This window comes from Moschus berezovskii, chromosome 10 (genome assembly GCF_049115385.1).
Source record: "Moschus berezovskii isolate FMDL1 chromosome 10, NW_MosBer_1.0, whole genome shotgun sequence".
Classification (NCBI taxonomy): domain Eukaryota; kingdom Metazoa; phylum Chordata; class Mammalia; order Artiodactyla; family Moschidae; genus Moschus; species Moschus berezovskii.
Window position 1 is genome coordinate 81,415,824 of NC_142469.1, and position 18,442 is coordinate 81,434,265.

The 18,442-nt window shown below is 37.9% G+C and overlaps 1 protein-coding gene across 5 annotated transcripts in view; it reads right to left on the reverse strand.

The window, feature by feature from the left end:
* BCLAF1 (BCL2 associated transcription factor 1) overlaps nt 1-18,170 on the reverse strand; it is a 32,002-nt gene extending 13,832 nt beyond the window's left edge. For 2 of the 5 annotated variants that reach the window (XR_008686860.2, XM_055432940.2), the window contains exons 1-8: nt 18,020-18,170; nt 9,267-9,357; nt 7,517-7,630; nt 5,803-6,714; nt 3,900-4,565; nt 3,582-3,751; nt 1,152-1,257; nt 57-141 (exon numbers count right to left, since the gene is read on the reverse strand). Coding sequence is in view for 4 of the 5 variants with exons in the window: in XM_055432940.2 (XP_055288915.1) it covers nt 57-141; nt 1,152-1,257; nt 3,582-3,751; nt 3,900-4,565; nt 5,803-6,714; nt 7,517-7,620 (2,043 nt within the window). In the remaining variant the exon portion in view is untranslated. The remainder of the gene's footprint in view (nt 1-56; nt 142-1,151; nt 1,258-3,581; nt 3,752-3,899; nt 4,566-5,802; nt 6,715-7,516; nt 7,631-9,266; nt 9,358-18,019) is intronic. The other 3 variants (XM_055432941.2, XM_055432939.2, XM_055432938.2) reach the window with 3 other exon arrangements.
* Between the last annotated feature and the right edge of the window lie 272 nt (nt 18,171-18,442).

Sequence of the window (18,442 nt, forward strand, 5' to 3'; positions counted from 1 at the left end):
TATCATTAATTAACCAGAAGTTAACATGGAAAAGAAAAGGTGCATTCAAAACATACCTTTTGATTTTCTTCTTTAAAAACTCTCTCTTCCCCTGCTAAACGGGTATGCTTCCTCAGGGCACTTGGAGAGATGTCAATTCTCCTTAATGTAAAATAAAGTCTATTTGTAGTCACATTAATTTTATGATTTCACAAATCCCTAAAATTTGTCCATTTGTGTAAAGGGAATACCAGACAGGTTTCTCTCCCAGTAGACTAAATTTAGTATAGCAAGATTATTAATCTAATTCCTAATAGATAATTAAGAAATAAAAACTGTATTAAAAATAAAATGCCTCCAATTATTTATGTACAAATGAAGCCTGATCTTTTAAGATATCAAGCTTACTTTAATCATCAAAAAAAATTTTATTAAAATGAATATTATCACTTAAGTATCAGCACATAATTATATCAGTATCAATGAATACACAAATAGGATTATTTGTTAAGTTTTCTCCAATATTTTTACATATTCGGTATCTTTAGTTTTATTCTGTGCCTCTCCTTGCGTTCTTAAGCTACTGTCAGTTGAATCTTCTCAGTGCCTCTTCAGCAGTGACCACCAAAACCATACCTACTATGTATTAAGCACTAAATTAGAAACTTTACAATTAATACTGTCACCATCATCCTGCAAAACAGGATATTTTGTTATTCTTATTCGTAGATGGAAAAAAAAAACCAAACACTCAGAGATTAAATAACGTTTTTCAGTGCAATTAACTGAGAGCAAGGAATTGAAAAAAAACTGACTTCAAATTCACGATCTTTTCACAAGGAACAATTCCATTTCACCAAGCATTTTTATTTTACAAACTTACTGGAAGTGAATAAAATTCAAGGGTTACTTACTCTAGGCGTCCAACCCCCTCCCAAAAGACAAATTGGTAACTATTTAATTTGATACCGGGAAGTGACAGAGTATTTTAAGTTCTAACAACCAGTTTTAACCAAAAAAACTGAAAATTAGAAAGAAATGGTAAATTACAAACTTTCATTTGAGTCATGATACCCATATAGTGTAATGTATCTTATCTATAGCTTCAACATGAACTTGTTTAACAGTGTCTTCCTATCAAAACAACATTTTTACATGCCCAGTATACATACCTGTGTATCTCAGGGCTCTTTTGCCTGGCACTATGTTCTTCAGTGGCTTTCTGATACGAAGTGAACCTCTCGTTTAGGGTCATTGAAGATGATTTGAAGTATTGCTCTGTTGATTTAGGAGAAACACTGCCCAATTAGTTACCTTTACCTTAAGAGGAATTTTCAATTGTGACAGAAGGGCATGTAGCAGGTGAATAGAAAATAAAAATACTCAAGAAACCTAACAGAAGAGAATCAAGTGTTACAAAGAACTCCTACCCTGTCCCACGTAACTTCCTGTACCTCAACAGGTAACTGATGCAAAGTTCCCCACAGGTCTCTGTCAATATTACATAGAATCCAAGAACAATAAATATACTAAATCAAGAGTCTCTAATTCCATTTCAATAACGCACTACACTTCCTCAAATAAAACAAAAAGCAACAATAATACGTGAATGTCCTTAAGCCTTGCCAATATGAACCAATAAAGTTAACTTCAAGTAATCATTTGCAGAAAACAAAAAATACTAAAATAACTTGCAAAGCTTGTTTTAATAAATAATAAAATTATTTCGGCAATAACTATGGTGTTAACAAAAACTGGATTTAAGAAAAAACTGAATACTGGCACTTCAATTGGAAAAATATTTTTTATATCAATTAACACAAGTTACTCCAAAAATCTGGCATCTTGGCAAACCTGACAGTACATTTGATATTACTGTCTTGTCTTTTAACAGTTTTAAAATTAGTAATATCAACACCAATTCTTTTTTATACCATTTCAAGATATGCTGTTGATGTAATACAGAAAGACGTAAAAAGTCATGAAATGTTACATTACGAAGCAAGCTATCTGCTTAACATGTCAACATACATCTGTGTCAACTTACCGCCCAATATCCAGCACATGTCTCATAACCAATCATTAAAACTTGAAATGGCCACTACCAGGGTAGTGCCTCAATCATAATTCCATGAAACCCAGGAATTTGAGCTAGCAACTCAGTTTTTATGCCATTTTTGCCAGGAAGACAGAAGATTCAACTTTGCCTGTATCTTTCAACAGCTATTTTACTTTGAAACATGGATTTGCCATTTCAAAACATATTCCAGGACCTAGTTACAATGAAAAAGAAAACATCACTGGGCATTTTCAGCTCTATACGAAGTAAGAGCTGTTCAGATCGGTTGCACAACACCAATAATGAAACATAACTACAGTTCTTTTCTTTAAAAAAAAGAAAAGGAAAAAGGAAAAATTTATCAAAACCTGATCTCAAAATTCAGCAATAAACTGTAAAATGTAGAGACAGGTAAAAAAAAAAAGTGAAAAAAGAAAAAATGTTAATGTTTCATACTCTATGCACCACAGTAATATGGTCATAAATTGGTTCATAAACCTAGTTATAGCCAAATAGCAGAACTCTTTTGTTACTACGTTTAAATAATTACAGTAAAAAAGAAATTCATTAACTCTTCACTATTTCGAAATATCAAGTACATTAAGAATTCCTGAGTGACAAGTTTCACCTATGAGTTGTTCTCAGGTCCAAAGACAAACTTCAAAAACGGCTTTTCAGAACAACAGCCACGGAGATTCCTGGGTAAGAAACCTACTTCAAGGTAAACTCCCTTTCAAACACAAAAATAAAATAATAACATCTATTTGCCCAAAAAGTAGCATGCTAAAATCTTTGAAAATTATTAGTAACTCTGGAACTAAAATTAGACACTGCTGAAAAGAGAACATCACTACTTCAGTTGAAAGAACATCCTTCATCATCCCCAGGACCTCAAGGAATGTCATCATTATTATCCTTAGTCACTCACTACTCACAGTATCACTACTTACCTAACATACTTTTAAATTTCTTGAACTTTTCCCCCTTTAAAAATCTTAATAAAGTTTTCTGATTTATCATATAAAAAAGTAAAATATTATAACAAATTAAGTAATACAAAATTAACACAGAAATAACTATTTTCCCCTCCCCACTGGTTTCAAGTTTCTTTAAAGGTTAAAATGAAATTCTTCATAACAGTAACAACATTGCACCACTTTGTTATAAATCTATGCCAAGAGTACATTAATACAAGTCTTAACAAATGCAATCAAAGATAATCTGCAAGCACTCTGAACTTCAAAGACAGTATTATGGCACATTTCAAAAAAACTTTCAGCCCTGTATAAATCTGTATCATTTTTTATCATGATACAGATTTTCAGGGTATGTTTTAATTTTACTTACATTTCACTTATTAAATATTAAAAATCACTTTCTTAAATAGATGGTAATGTTAACAAGACTGGTATCTCATTTATGAAGTGCTATTTATACAAAATTTTAAGAGTCTACATAGAGCCCTAGGGTGCATTATTATTATGCATAGCTGTTAATTTTTTTTTACTTGCAAGAAAAATATAATTCACAATACTAAACATACCTTTAACATGATGAACCAAGGACACAATGTGTTGAATAAATGACTCAGATGTGCTTTTGCTGGCCTGTGGCAACTTAATGTGGTCAAAGATGGATCGGAATTCTTGCTCCTTCTTGACAGAATGGACAAGTGTACTAGCAAGCAGTCTGTCTTTAGTCAAGGAAGCAGGTCTGGAGAATATCGGTAACAGACACATACAAACAAAATATACCATTGGTTTGAATATGAAAATGGGAAGTCTGGTCAGAAAATAAAATAATTAACTGGATTATTAACTAACCACCCACAGATTATTTATTGGGGAGCAATGTGGATTACCTGTTAGAATCATCAAGAGGAACAGGTGCCATTTTGAGTTTGACTTCAGGACGATGAGAATCACTGGCTATCATTTTGATCCTAAGTGGGCTCTCTTCTCTGAAGGTAGACTTTTCTCGTGCATCCAGATTCTTGTGTAGAGGGGGACTGTAATCAAAGAGGTCTTTGAGCTTTTCAGACTTTACCTGCTCAGGTGACTGAGTTTCTTTCTTTACTGTTATTCTCTCAGAATTTTTGTCGTCTTCCTTGTGCTTATCTTTTGCAGTACTAGGCCTTTCCACTACATATCCAGTCTCTTTAAGTTTGTAATTTTTTTCTTCTCTAAATCCATCACTTTCTCTAGTGCCTTTCAAGGAAACTTTGGACTTGTACTTGGATCCTTCCTCCTCAGTATTCCGATGAGACGTAGTAGCAAAATTTTTACCCTGATCTGCAAGAACTGACTTCCTGAACTGTCTATAATCCTCTGTCTCCTCTGTGTCATCCCCTTCTGAATCATTAAACTTTTGTTTTCCAGATTCTTTATCACTGAAGTAATCTAGAACTTCCTGATCTTCCCATTCTCCCTCTGCCCTCCCTTTCTCTGATCCTTTCTCCTTTGGAGCCTCTTTATCCCTGGTATTACCCCTATCAAGCAGGAATACTCTAGACTCTTCATCTGTGAACCTGTGAATAAGCAAAGAAGAGGACGGTAACTCTGGATTGCATTCATTCTGGACCACTTACATACTTAACTGTGCTTCCCAATATCACAGGGCCAGTAATAAGAGGAAAAAATCCTCCTGAAAATTGCTTTTTTAAGATTCCACTTATAGAAAGCCTTAAAAGCATCCATAAAGTTTATGTGCTGAGTTTTTAAATAAATGCACACATTAAGACTTCTGAAGTTTAAAAAAAGTAAAGCCATTTTGAAAAACTTGTTCTATTCACTCATACTTCACAATTCTGCACTAACAAATCCAAATTTTCAGAGCTTAAGTTTAATTTTTGAGACTAAGAACCACTAAAAACTTATCTGTAATACACTTATCTATTTGATACTTAAAATATACTTATCTATTTAATATATCTATTTGAATTCTACTTATGATTACACTCAAAATTTCACTCTTTAACATATCTACTAATAAAGTGTTCAAAAAAGTGGACTTCAATGTAGTTAATATTAGATTATTACTATTCTATCTAAACCACAAAATAATTCACGTATATACTTTTCAGTAGAAAATGATTTCTGCCAATATTAATAGAAATTACGTATCAATTCAATAAAAAATTAATTTTAGGTTGGGAAGCACTAAACCATAAATAGCAAGCTTGCTGTATTTCCTCACTTAAAACCAACCACATTACCTTAGCAATCCGTTTTCATTAAGGAACCTTTAGCGATGCTTAAAATTAGCATTTAGACCAAGCATCTCTCTGAAATGTTACTAGAGTCAATAAGAAATACCATTTATTATCTTTTCTACAGTCATGACGATTTATTAAAAATTGGCAGCTGGACTATTTATACTACCACATAAGAATATATAACCGCATTATTTTATGTAGGTCACAATATAATGATGAAGACGACAAAATAAGCTTTCAATGCTATAACACTTATTTAATTTCTGTAAGCTTTTACAGTTTTTACAGGTTAACCATTAGTTATACTTTATGCTACTCAACTTCTCATTTGCATTCTTAATTCTGGACTTAAATGGATGAAATGGAAAGGAAGAGTATGAATTAGCTTCATAAACATTAAAACACTTTACAATCAACTTGGATTTTATAAAAAGAAAGACGTCATGAGTAAAAATACTTAAATACACATCACAATGCCATTTTAAAACATAAATCCAAACAGAATTCAGAGAAATATTACTATTATGAACTAAATTCTCTTAACTCTTACCTTTTTAAGAATTTTCCCGTCTTTGCAGTTTCCTGATCTCCACCATCAGGATAAAATGAGGAACGTCCCCTAGCCTCATCTCTTGGAGCATTCTGTGGTGTGATTGTCTTTGCAGGGCTTCTTCGTGAAGGGATGTGATGAATTGGACTATTCTGAGAAGGGCTGTATCTACTTGATCCATTTCCAACAGAACCAGACCCAGATCTTTCAGGACTATGCTGAATGGAATGTGAATGCTGAGAGGGTGTGTTTTTTGCAGAGTGTACTGTACTGAGCATGGGGGCATCAGAGCAAGATGAACTCTGACTAGGTGGTGTAGCAATTGGTGAAGGACTATGGGGCGATCTGGGGCTATTATCATAAGCTGAAAGGCCAGGCCAAATATCACCAGATGTGGCCGATGATTTATTAAACTCATCAATGGATTCAGACGGGTCGTGTTCAAATGTATCTTTCGGTTCCTCCTGTGATTTATTTTTCAAAGGACTCTCTTCTTGAGGTTCCCCTTCAGCTTTTTTGGTTTGCTTTTCCTGAGACCCTCGTCTTTTAGAGACAGGAGACTTGCTATAAGGGGATGAAGAACGAGAAGAGGATGATCTTGGAGACCTAGAGGATCTATATGATCGGCGAGATCTGCTTCGGGATCTTTGAGAAGAAACAGATCTTCTTTTTGGACTCCTGGAACGTGAACGACCTCGTCGAGGACTCCTAGAGTGTCTTCTATTCCAAACAGGTCTATATCCACCTCGATGATATCTACCTCCTCCTCCTTGATAATACCCTCTACCCCTTCCTCTGTACCCATAAGGTCGTCTCATTCCTCTATTATTTCTGTAATCTCGACGATAATCTCTAGAATAAATTCGATCTCTACTACGAGATCTTGAATACGTCCTGGAACGAGACCTAGAACTAAAAATGAAATAAATATCAATGAAAGAAAAATAAACTATTCCATTGTACCATTCTGATTGAATATATTATGCAAATAAGTTTTCAAAGCTAAAAATGTATTTAAAAAAACCCTTATTTATATAAAAGTAAAAAAGTTAATACTTTCAATGAAGAACATCTCAATTCTAAGGTATATATCGAGAAAACGGGGGAAAAACTGACATCCAACAATAGGACACACTAACAAATTACATTTATGCAGGCACTTAAAGTGGTAATGTCAGAAGAATATGTAATACCATGGAAGAATATTCATTAGTGAAATACCACTGGTTAAATGCATATGTAATAAAAAGTTAGGCCAAGAAAAATACTAACGAAAAATCAGAAACTAACATTAATTCATAATGAGATCATCGTCATTTATTTTTAACTTGTAGTTTCTATTTTCCATGCCAAGTATGTATTACCATTTAAAGAAAAACCACCAGAATCAATCATTTTTATATAAAAGAATAAACCTATTAAGACCTCAAAGTCAGAAACAAGAAACTATGAAATAGTGTGCAAAGATTGTTTACTGCCAAATAATTCTTACATTCTCCAATTCATCTCTTAACATTACAACAGTTCCCCTTTATCTGCAAGAAATTCATTCAAAGTTTCCCCAGTCAACTAATTCTAAACAACAGATCCACTGACAGGGTTCTTGGAGACTAAAACATGTTAATGAATTTAGCACTCTACCTGTGTAAGCAATCCATAACTGTTAGCTGGTATGATTATTATTATTTAAAGAGGTTAAAGCACAATAATTCACCTGTATCTCTTCTTCCTTGAGTGTGATCTTGATCTTGATCGAGAACTAGACTGTGATCGAGACTTTGATCTTGAAGAATGTGATCTAGAATTGGAGCGACCCATTTCTTCTCTCCTAGGCAAATGAGAGGGCAAAAAAGATTAAAATCACAATGCAAGAGAAGTAGTTTCTGTTATTTAACTTATCTTCAGATACAAATTAAATTTATAAAACATTAAGTTTCTCAAAGGATATTATCCCATCATTATTCAAGTGAGTACTAAGTCAATTATCCCTAACTAAAACTGTATTTTCGCCTGCATGCAGGTATTGTAAAGACACAACAGAAGATTTCTATGGACTTTTCCACTTATATGCCTCAATCCAATAAAAGGCAGCAGCTGCAAAAGTCAGAAAGAGCAATGACATCAGACTGCAGCAGTACGTTAGATGTTATTCCATGCCCAATACAAATGCCTACCTCTCCTGTAAAAAAGATAAATATCAGAGTATTACAGATAACAAACCTGAAAAGAAAACACAAATGGCATAATATTAAAAAACAGAGTAAACCTACCCAGCTGTCATCCTAAGTGCTTTATCGCTTTGAAATGGGACTAAATTGACCACTCCATGTATACAATACTGCTTGGAGTGGTGATGGATAAGTCTCCTAGTAGAATAAAGGTCACTAAGTCTCTGAACAGCTGGAGCCCACAGCTCTGCTTTCAATAGTCATGACTGTAGAATAAAAATGGACTTATGTGACAATGCCTAGTTTACCCTGTAGCTTTATAGTGAAAAGATGAAAAAGGATAAAAGAAACTAAAGAGATTACTGCAAGAAGAGATTGGGACTGCAAGAAAAAGAGAACTTGTACACCAATATTCTAACTTTTCTAACGGAAATCAGTAACAGGACTGATTTATAAGATCTACTCTTTACAAAATTAAACCTACACGTCTCCCAAGTTTATTCCTGCTACAACTATTTTCAAATTTTCACTAACTTACACAAAATAAGTACTTTTTCCAAACAAATCAACTCACTAAACTTTCCTAATAGCCTGCAACTGCCATGTATTTAAACCATTTTGACCTAATTACACTTTGCTCAATATTATGAAACGGTTTTTGAAAAGTACTGAGATGAACTAGAGGAGGCAATGATGTCTTCATACTTCCTCACCAAAAAAGGCACATAAATGACAAATTCAATGGGTTTCAAATAAATATTTATTTCAAAATAAAACACAACTGTCTTCAAAGAGACAAACACCACCTTCATCTTCTCTCACTCTTAATTCCAAGTGAGTTAAAATATAAAGACAATACCTTCTTCAGAGATGTAGTGAGGATTAAATTAGTTGATACATGTAATATTCTTAAAACAACTTTTAGCAAATAATAAGCAATCAAACCTAACTTTAACACCCAGGTAAGGGGGGAAAAGGAAAGTTATGGAACTCCTCTTGTATGCATAAAAGATAAGTTAAATAAGCAGAGCTATTTTGTCCTGATTATTTTTGAATAACTAAGTGTGTGTTCTGAGTCTTTAAGTAGGTGTGTTTATAGAAGTAGAAGCAGATACACAACCTAGAAATAGAAGAGAATCTTTTCCCTAAAACTTTAAAAACCTGGCTTACTTCATACAAGTCACCATAACAAAAGTTTCAGACCGTATCACTTTTAATTGGTCTAAATCATTAAGTTCAGAAGTTACATTTTCTTTAAAAAGTCCAAACTGCAGACTAGAAAAAACAATCATCTACCTTGGGTTTTATGCAGGATCAGGCAGTCAACTGAAGTCTTTGAGATACTGTAAGATTCTTCCTGAAGAGAATGTTCTGAGAAATTAAATTCCTAGCAAAGATAGAAAAAAAAAAATTTGAATTCACCATTTACAACATATTACCACTCACCACTGCAATAAACTCTTAATAAAGGCACTAAATATTTCAGGAACAGGATACTAAATCAGGAAGTAAGTTTTTAACCATAAAAGCTTACAGAAATTTAACTTTTGTTTTAATCAGAATGTGGCAGTGCATTATGAAACTGCAGTGCCTTTAATTCAAACACTTGAGTTCTAATTTTAGCAATCTGGGCTTTAGAAAACAGAAGCTATACTGTCATCCTATCAGAAAATTCCAAAGTGGTTAGTGTAAGTGGCCATCTTGGTATATCAAATCATGTTATGTATCTACAGTAGGGGTTTCCCTCACAGTTCAGTCGGTAAAGAATCTGCCTGCAATGCAGGAGACCCGGGTTCCATCCCTGGGTCAGGAAGATCCCCTGGAGAAGGAAACTGCAAACCACTCCAGTATTCTTGCCTGGAGAATCCCATGGACAGAAGAGCCTGGCAGGCTACAGTCCATGTGGTCGCAAAGTCGGACACAACTTAGCGACTAAACTACTACCATCTACAGTTAGTATTCATAATGCTACAGTTTATAACAACTACAGTATGAATTTACTTTAATGCTAGTTATCTTATTTTCTCCTGACCACGTCCTTTCATATAGTTCAGTTTCACTTGAAGCCGATTTTTAAAATTAATGTAACCACCATCATAGTAACTGTAATAATTTTGTGCCTAAAAGCATTTTGATATATATACAGATGTTCCCAAAAAAAAAGAAAGAGCCAGTAGATGAAACAAATGTCAACTGGAAGCCAGAGCTCTTTCTAAACTAATTTACATTACTATAAAAATAAATGTAAGTTATACACAAAGTATTAAGCAGTTTCATTATTTACTGAAATGCTTAGCCTTATGAATAAAACTCAGTTATTATCAATTATGGGGCTTCCCAGGTGGCACTAGTAGTAAAGAACCCGCCTGCAAGGCAGGAGACACACAAGATGTGGGTTTGTTCCCTGGGTCAGGAAAATCCCCTGGAGGACAACATAGCAACCTACTCTAGTATTCTTGCCTGGAGAATCCCATGGGCAGAGGATCCTGGAGGGCTAAAAGAGTCAGACATGACTGAAATGACTTAGCACACATTATCAGTTATGTACAAAGCTAGTCAAAAATACGAGGGGATCAGAAACCAAACAATACAAGATTGTATGTGACTATACTCAAGGAATTCATAAACCAGTTTAAATGGGGGAAAAAAACACATTACTATGAAAATCTGTCTTATCAAATTATCGATCCAATGAAAAAAATGTAATAAAAATGAAAACACAAAGTAGAAGAAATAAGATTAAACTGGTAAAACAAGAACGTGTCCCCTAAATATTTATACATGGCCTTACAGCTAAGGGAATTATTTAATTTCTAAGATAGGAAGAAGGAATAGGAACCTAGCAAATATGGGAAATATAGCAAAATATAAATTGGCAAAAACAAAAGATCATGGATACATTAACAAAAAGATTTCTAAAATATTCCTATGTTTAGTTTTAAAAATATTAGATCCCCCAAGTGGGCAGAGAAAAACTCTCATCTTTTAAACTGATAGGTTGTTATGAAACTATTCTGACCGAGAAGTCCAATACTACTGATTCACTGCTGGAAGTGATACAAGGCTGATTTTAGCCAACACTTACCCCAAACAATTCTAAAAGGCTTATTTTAGTTTCTGTATATCCAAAGAAGAACAAACTGCCAAATCTCTCTTTACTCCAAGTCATAATTTTCTGAAGTACCAAGAAAATATATGCTAGAAATAGCAAAGTGAGGAAAAAGGGGCTGTAGGCCTAGCAGATATACCTTCGTGTTCATAATCGAATATATTTAAGCATCCATACCAAAAACTCAATGATCATAAATAAAACACGACACATAATACATTAATAACATATAATATACATTACAAATTAACATTTAATACTATGTTAGTATTTAAGATAGTACAAAGATTGTAAACAGCTTGCCTTTTTTGTTTTTTAAACGAAAGTCTATATACAAAGCACTGTTATATATTATGGGAGACATGACGGGTCCATGCTAAGTCACTTCAATTGTGTCCGAATCTGTGCGACCCCATAGATGGCAGCCCAACAGGCTCCCCCGTCCCTGGGACTCTCCAGGCAACAACACTGGAGTGGGCTGCCATTTCCTTCTCCAATGCATGAAAGTGAAAAGTGAAAGTGAAGCCGCTCAGTCGTGTCTGACTCTTCGCAACCCCATGACTGCAGCCTACCAGGCTCCTCCGTCCATGGGATTTCCCAGGCAAGAGTACTGTGCTGCTGCTGCTGCTGCTGCTAAGTCACTTCAGTCGTGTCCGACTCTGTGTGACCCCATAGACGGCAGCCCACCAGGCTCCCCCATCCCTGGGATTCTCTAGGCAAGAACACTGGAGTGGGTTGCCATTTCCTTCTCCAATGCATGAAAGGGAAAAGTGAAAGTGAAAGTGAAGTCGTGTCAGACCCTCAGCGACCCTATGGACTATAGCCTTCCAGGCTCCTCCGTCCATGGGATTTTCCAGGCAAGAGTACTGGAGTGGGTTGCCATTGCCTTCTCCGGAGTACTGTGCTAGGTGACTTTAAATAAAATTATCTTATTTAATCCTCATAATCTCATAAACTACATATTTAACCCCACCTTTCGGCTTTCATAATTCATATGAGTTTAAACAAAGGAGGCTGTCAGAAGCCAGACATTACTACTGTAGGAAATACAGCACTTTAAGTGAGACAGTAAGTTCCCTTCTCTGTTGGAACTTACGTTCAAGCTAGGGGAAGAGAGTAACCAAAGAAGATAAAGTGATGTCAAGAGATGGAGAAGAGGACTACTACAGTGGATTCTTGAACCATCTTTAAAGAGGAAACAGTTAAGTTAAAGAGAAGGAACATTGCAAAGACACAAGAAAAGCATTCAAGGCAAAGGACACAAAATTAATCAATTCAAGACAAACCTGTAAGAAGGCTGAGGTACTGTGATCAATGAGAGGGTACACGATAAGGCAGGAGACAGGAAAGGACTAAATCAAATAGCATCTAATAAGGAGGCCAGAGTAGAGTTGAGATTTTACTCTTAACTGTAATGGGAAGGTCCTAGAAGGTCTGATCTGGGAAGTGTCACCATCTTACTTATTTACATTTTAAGATGGCTGCTATATAGTGCGTGAACCACATGGAGAAAAGAAAAGGGAGACAAATTAGAAGGTTGAAGTAGCAATAAGTACTTGAGTCGAATCTTAATTTTAGCATATTCAGGATGTGGGCTCCAAATTTTTGTAAACTACTGCTATTCATATCTTTAATAATCCTAAAAATACCTCCCATGACTATTACTCCAATTGACTAGGTTCAAAATTCTGGTTTGACAATTAACCAGCTACCCAACTTTGGACAAATTACCTTAATCTCTTTCAGCTTCACTTTCCACAGATATAAAATAAAGCTAATAACAGTACTTACTCATAGGCTTAAGATTAAATATACTAAACTAATAAATGGAAATGACTTATCTGGCACATGGTATTTATTCAAATGTTAACTGGTCTGATACAGTCTTAACTGTAGTTTATTAATTTCACTTCAAATGATTAATATTTAATATTTTTGGCATAGCATTAATCAGCATTATTTTAAAAAGTCAAGAAATGCTTAACAGGGTATGAGTATGGCCAAGTGGTCTAAGGCTCCAGACTCAAGAAACACTTAATAAAATGAGTGGAATTTTGCTTTAGAACACTCCAGAAAAATGGAATTTAAAAAAAAAATTTCACATGTATAACTGAATCACTTTACTGTACACCTGAAACTAACACAACGTTAATCACCTATATGCCAATATAAAATAATTTTTAAGCACCCTCAAAAAATAAGCAAATAATGTTAAAGTTGGTTCAGTTCAGTTCAGTTCAGTCGCTCAGTCGTGTCCGACTCTCCGCGACCCCATGAATCACAGCACGCCAGGCCTCCCTGTCTATCACCAACTCCCGGAGTACACTCAAACTCATGTCCACAGAGTCGGTGATGCCATCCAGCCATCTCATTCTCCGTCGTCCCCTTCTCCTCCCGCCCCCAACCTTTCCCAGCATCAGAGTCTTTTCCAGTGAGTCAACTCGTCGCATGAGGTGGCCAAAGTATTGCAGTTTCAGCTTTAGCATCAGTCCCTCCAATGAACATCCAGGATTGATCTCCTTTAGAATGGACTGGTTAGATCTCCCTGCAGTATAAGGGACTCTCAAGAGTCTTCTCCAACACCACAGTTCAAAAGCATCGATTCTTCGGCGATCAGCCTTCTTCACAGTCCAACTCTCACATCCATACATGACCACGGGAAAAACCATTGCCTTGACTAGACGGACCCTGGTTGGCAAAGTAATGTCTCCGCTTAAAGTTGGTAAATGCTGATAATTATTAAGCCTAAATAACAGTTCAGTATTCTACTTTTGTGCTTGAATACTTCCTTAAGAAAAAGCTTAAAAAAAAAAAAAGGTCTAGTCACAAATTTTTAGTTCTGTGTCCAGTTCCTTGTCAGCCCGCATTAGAAAAAAGCAGGCAGAACTGAGAAAAAGAATACCTGCATTCCAGACCAGATTGTGTCACTCCCTGGTTCATGCTGCCCTAAAAAGTTTTCTACCTTTTTTGGCCTCCTCCGAGTATACGCTTGCTCCTTGGAAGAAAAGTTATGATTAACCTAAACAGCATATTAAAAATCAGAGATATTACTTTGCCAATAAAGGTCCGTCTAGTCAAAGTTATGGTTTTTCCAGTAGTCATGTACGGATCTGAGTGCTGGACTGTAAAGAAAGCTAAGCGCCAAAGAATTGATGCTTTGGCAACAATGAAGACTCTTAAGAGTCCCTTGGAATGCAAGATCCAATCAGACTATCCTAAAACAAATCAGCCCTGAATATCCATCATGGGAAGGACTGATGCTGAAGCTGAAACTCCAATACTTTGGCCACCTGACGCGAAGAACAGACTCATTGGAAAAGACCCTGATGCTGGGAAAGACTGAGGGCAGGAGAAGGGGATGACAGAGGATGAGATGGTTGGATGGCATCACTGACTCGACGGACATGAGTTTGAGTAAGCTCCAAGAGTTGGTGGTGGACAGGGAAGCCTGGAGTGCTGCAGTCCATGGGGTTGCAAAGAGTCAAACACAACTAAGCAACTGAGCTGAACTAGTATATGGAGAAACACTAGATCAAGTTGAAGGTTTGAAAATTCCAAAATAACACACAAATGTCAACCTGTATTATTATTACATTAATGTTTGTAGACTTTTTTTTCCAGCTGGGGGCAAAGAAAATATTAAATACTTAGTATCGAACACTGGACTGGTTCCAAACTGGGAAAGGAGTACTACATCAAGGCTGTATATTGTCACCCTGCTTATTTAACTGATATGCAGAGTACATCATGCAAAATGCCAGGATGGTTGCAACACAAGCTGGAATCAAGATTGCACAGAGAAGTATCAATAACCTCAGATATGCAGATGACACCACCCTTACAGCAGAAAGTGAAGAACTAAAGACCCTCTTGATGAAAGTGAAAGAGGAGGGTGAAAAAGTTGACTTTAAACTCAACATTGTAAAAACAAACATCAGGGCATCCAATCCCATCACTTCATGGCAAATAGATGGGGAAACCATGGAAACAGACTTCATTTTCTTGGGCTCCACAATTACTGCAGATGGTGATTGCAGCCATGAAATTAAAAGATCCTTCCTCCTTAGAAGAAAAGCTATGACCAACCCGGACAGCGTTTTTAAAAGCAGAGACATTATTTTCCCAACAAAGGTCCATTTATTCAAAGCTATGGCTTTTCCAGTAGTCACGAATGGATGTGAGAATTGGACCATAAAGAAGGCTGAGCATGGAAGAACTGATGCTTTTGAACTGTGGTGTTGGAGAAGACTCGAGGGACCTTGGACTGCAAGGAGATCCAACCAGTCAATCCTAAAGGAAATTAGTCCTGAATATTCATGGGAAGGACTGAAGGATGCTCCAACACTTTGCCCACCTGATGTTAAAGAGCTGATTTCATCAGAAAAAGACTCTGCTGCTGGGAAAGAGTGAAGAAGGCAGGAGGAGAAGAGTATGACAGAGGACGAGATGGTTCAATGGCATCACCCATTCAACAGACATGGGTTTGAGCAAGCTCTGGGAGATGGTGAGGACAGGGAAGCCTAGTGTGCTGCAGTCCATGGGGGTCGCGAATTGTTGGACACGAGTGAGCAACCGAACAACAACAACAACATTGGTAGACTCTTTTTTCCAGCTGGGGGCAAAGAAAATATTAAATACTTAACATTCTGAGGCTAACACTGACAACCACTGTTTAAGAAACCTGGATTGAAAAATGAACAAATTCATAACCTACAACTATAACCTAAGCATTTACACTTACCAGTCGAAGACAGTTGGACTTCCCAATTCCCTTATCCACTTCTTTGTCACTTAATAAATCACTGTAAATTACACAGCTGTGGTTGTTGTTCAGTTGCTAAGTCGTGTCCGACTCTTTGCCACCCCATGAACTGCAGCATGCCAGGCTTCCCTGTCCTTCACCAATGATTCTAAATGTAGCTTCTGGAAAACCCTAATACAAAGTTCTATACATAATAAAAGCGAAACGACTTTCCATTTCTATTAATGCGAGTCGTCATTCACATAGCTAATCTAGTATAGGTAGCCGCCTATATTCAATACACTGAACTAAACCTGAGCTTACCCAAGTAACAAGTTTTTAGAGATCTATCTTCAAGACCTGAAACACTACTGCTCTTCCAACTCAAGAATCAGTTCTAGCCAAAAAATTTCCTTTCCACAATTATCTGAATCAAGGGGGATTCCCATGACTACCACAATGTAACAATGAAAGTGTGTTATTCTTAAAACAAGATGCTAACTGCCATCAGTAGACAGGCTTTAGTTTACTTACCTAAAGTGAGTTATTTCGGACACACAATCGTTCCATTCAATTTGTTATCCAAAATTGTCTAGGATCACATAAAACTGCAAATAAACTGGTGGCGTGTCCTCCCTATGTAAAGGTTCTTTGTCTAAACTGTAGCCCAACCATTCCAACTATAGTCCAATCTGAATGTGAATTCACAGTGAGAGATAAACTGTTTTGCCTTTTAATATCCCCAAAATTTAAGAGGCGTTGCTGCACAAAAAAATACAAGACTGAAGGAGCTAATCTCTGTACGTCATTTTTGGTCTTCAGTTCAGTCGCTCAGTCGTGTTCGACTCTCTGCGACCCCACGAATCACAGCACGCCAGGCCTCCCTGTCCATCACCAACTCCCGGAGTTCACTTAAACTCATGTCCATAGAGTCGGTGATGCCATCCAGCCATCTCATCTTCTGTCGTCCCCTTCTCCTCCTGCCCGCAATCCCTCCCAGCATCAGTCTTTTCCAGTGAGTCAACTCTTCGCATGAGGTGGCTAAAGTATTGGAGTTTCAGCTTTAGCATCAGTCCTTAAAAAAATCTGCCTCCAAATTTAATTGCAATTTTTTTCATTTCTAAAATTCTCTATATATGTATGTAAAATAAATAAAAAAGTTTGACTTAGAAAAGTAGTTGCCAGTACTGCTACTTGATTCTGACAAGATACACCTTAAAACTTAAAGCCAACCACGGTTTTATGATGGCAAAGTCCCTAACCTCAACTCACCACTCCCATCCATCTATTTATACCACCAATCGCGGATGCAACTTCTCTAACAAGGTACAATGGCTAAATCTGAAGGAAGGACGTAGCTTAGCGGGTACTGCAGAACTGTCCTTTAGCCCCGGAGGTGGCAGGGCCGTCCTTACATCCATCGGCTGAGGCGGCTGCCCGAGCTAGTAACTAAGCTCCAAATCCTAGAGTCAAGAGTGCATTCTCGCTTCAAATCAGTTACCAGGGAGACCCGAAGAAAATTCTCCCGCAACCCACCAAGCCGGAGGCGGATGCCGGGGTCAGAGAGCGCGGAACGAGATCCTAGGACAAACTAGAGTAACAAAAACAAGGCGTAAACCGACCGGGAGCGTGAAGCCAGGGGAAAGGAGTTAAAAGACGGCGCGAAAAGGGGTTAACCTACCCAAAGCAGTTTGTTGCAGGTTAGTTATTTTGTCCAAGCCTCTCAGGCCGGAAAGAAAGGTGGCGATTCCAGCCAATGAGAAGCGAACACAAGTTGCACCTCGGACCGCCTGAGGAGCCGTAGGCGGGGAAGGGAGAGAAGAGGAAGCGCGCGTGCGCCGGGGCGAGCTTTCAGTCGGCCACGCGCAGAGGTCCGGACTGAGGAAAATGGGGGAAGGGTTGAAAAGACAGATCTGCGCAAGCGCACGGTAGGCCGCGCGGTCTGTGGGTCTCGAGCCAGGCTCGCAGGCGCGCGCGCGCGCACGGTTCTCGCTGCTCACCCCACCCCCGACCTTTTCGGCCCGTAGTGCCTCGAAAGCCTGAGGGAAACTGGCTGGGAAACGCATAAATAACGGCGCGACGTTTCCTGGGCTCTCCTGTCACCTCCAACCCGCCACTACCAACAAAAGATTCAGTAATATTCATTCCTCCTCGATATTCACTGCCTTTTGAGTTATCTGAACGCAGCGCAAGGCCTACCTGACACGCCGAAGGACGGTTCCCGGGACTTATCTCACCGGTAACTACACAGCGGCCATTTCCCCACTCAAGAACGGGAGGAAAACCATAGAGGTATCTTCGACGCGCTAGCTCCTCTCCGTCACTTCCGATTTGGGGCGTGGCCTCCGGTGCCGCTAAATATCTGACCAAGCCCCACCCACCCCCACCGCCCTAAACCCGCTCTCCGGCCGCGGTAAAGACGTTGCCTGAGGCTTTCTGGGAAGTCGCGTGGCTGGTCTCGCGCGATGATCTGGATCTGGCGGCTCCGCCTTCCGGTCTTCATCAGCCGCCTCCGCCAGGGTGGCGGTAGAAAGGGGGCGGGGTGTTTTGGTGATGTGAGACACCGTGGGATTCGCTGGTCGCTCTGGTTTGCGTTGAGCGAACCCTCCGGACCTCTCTCGC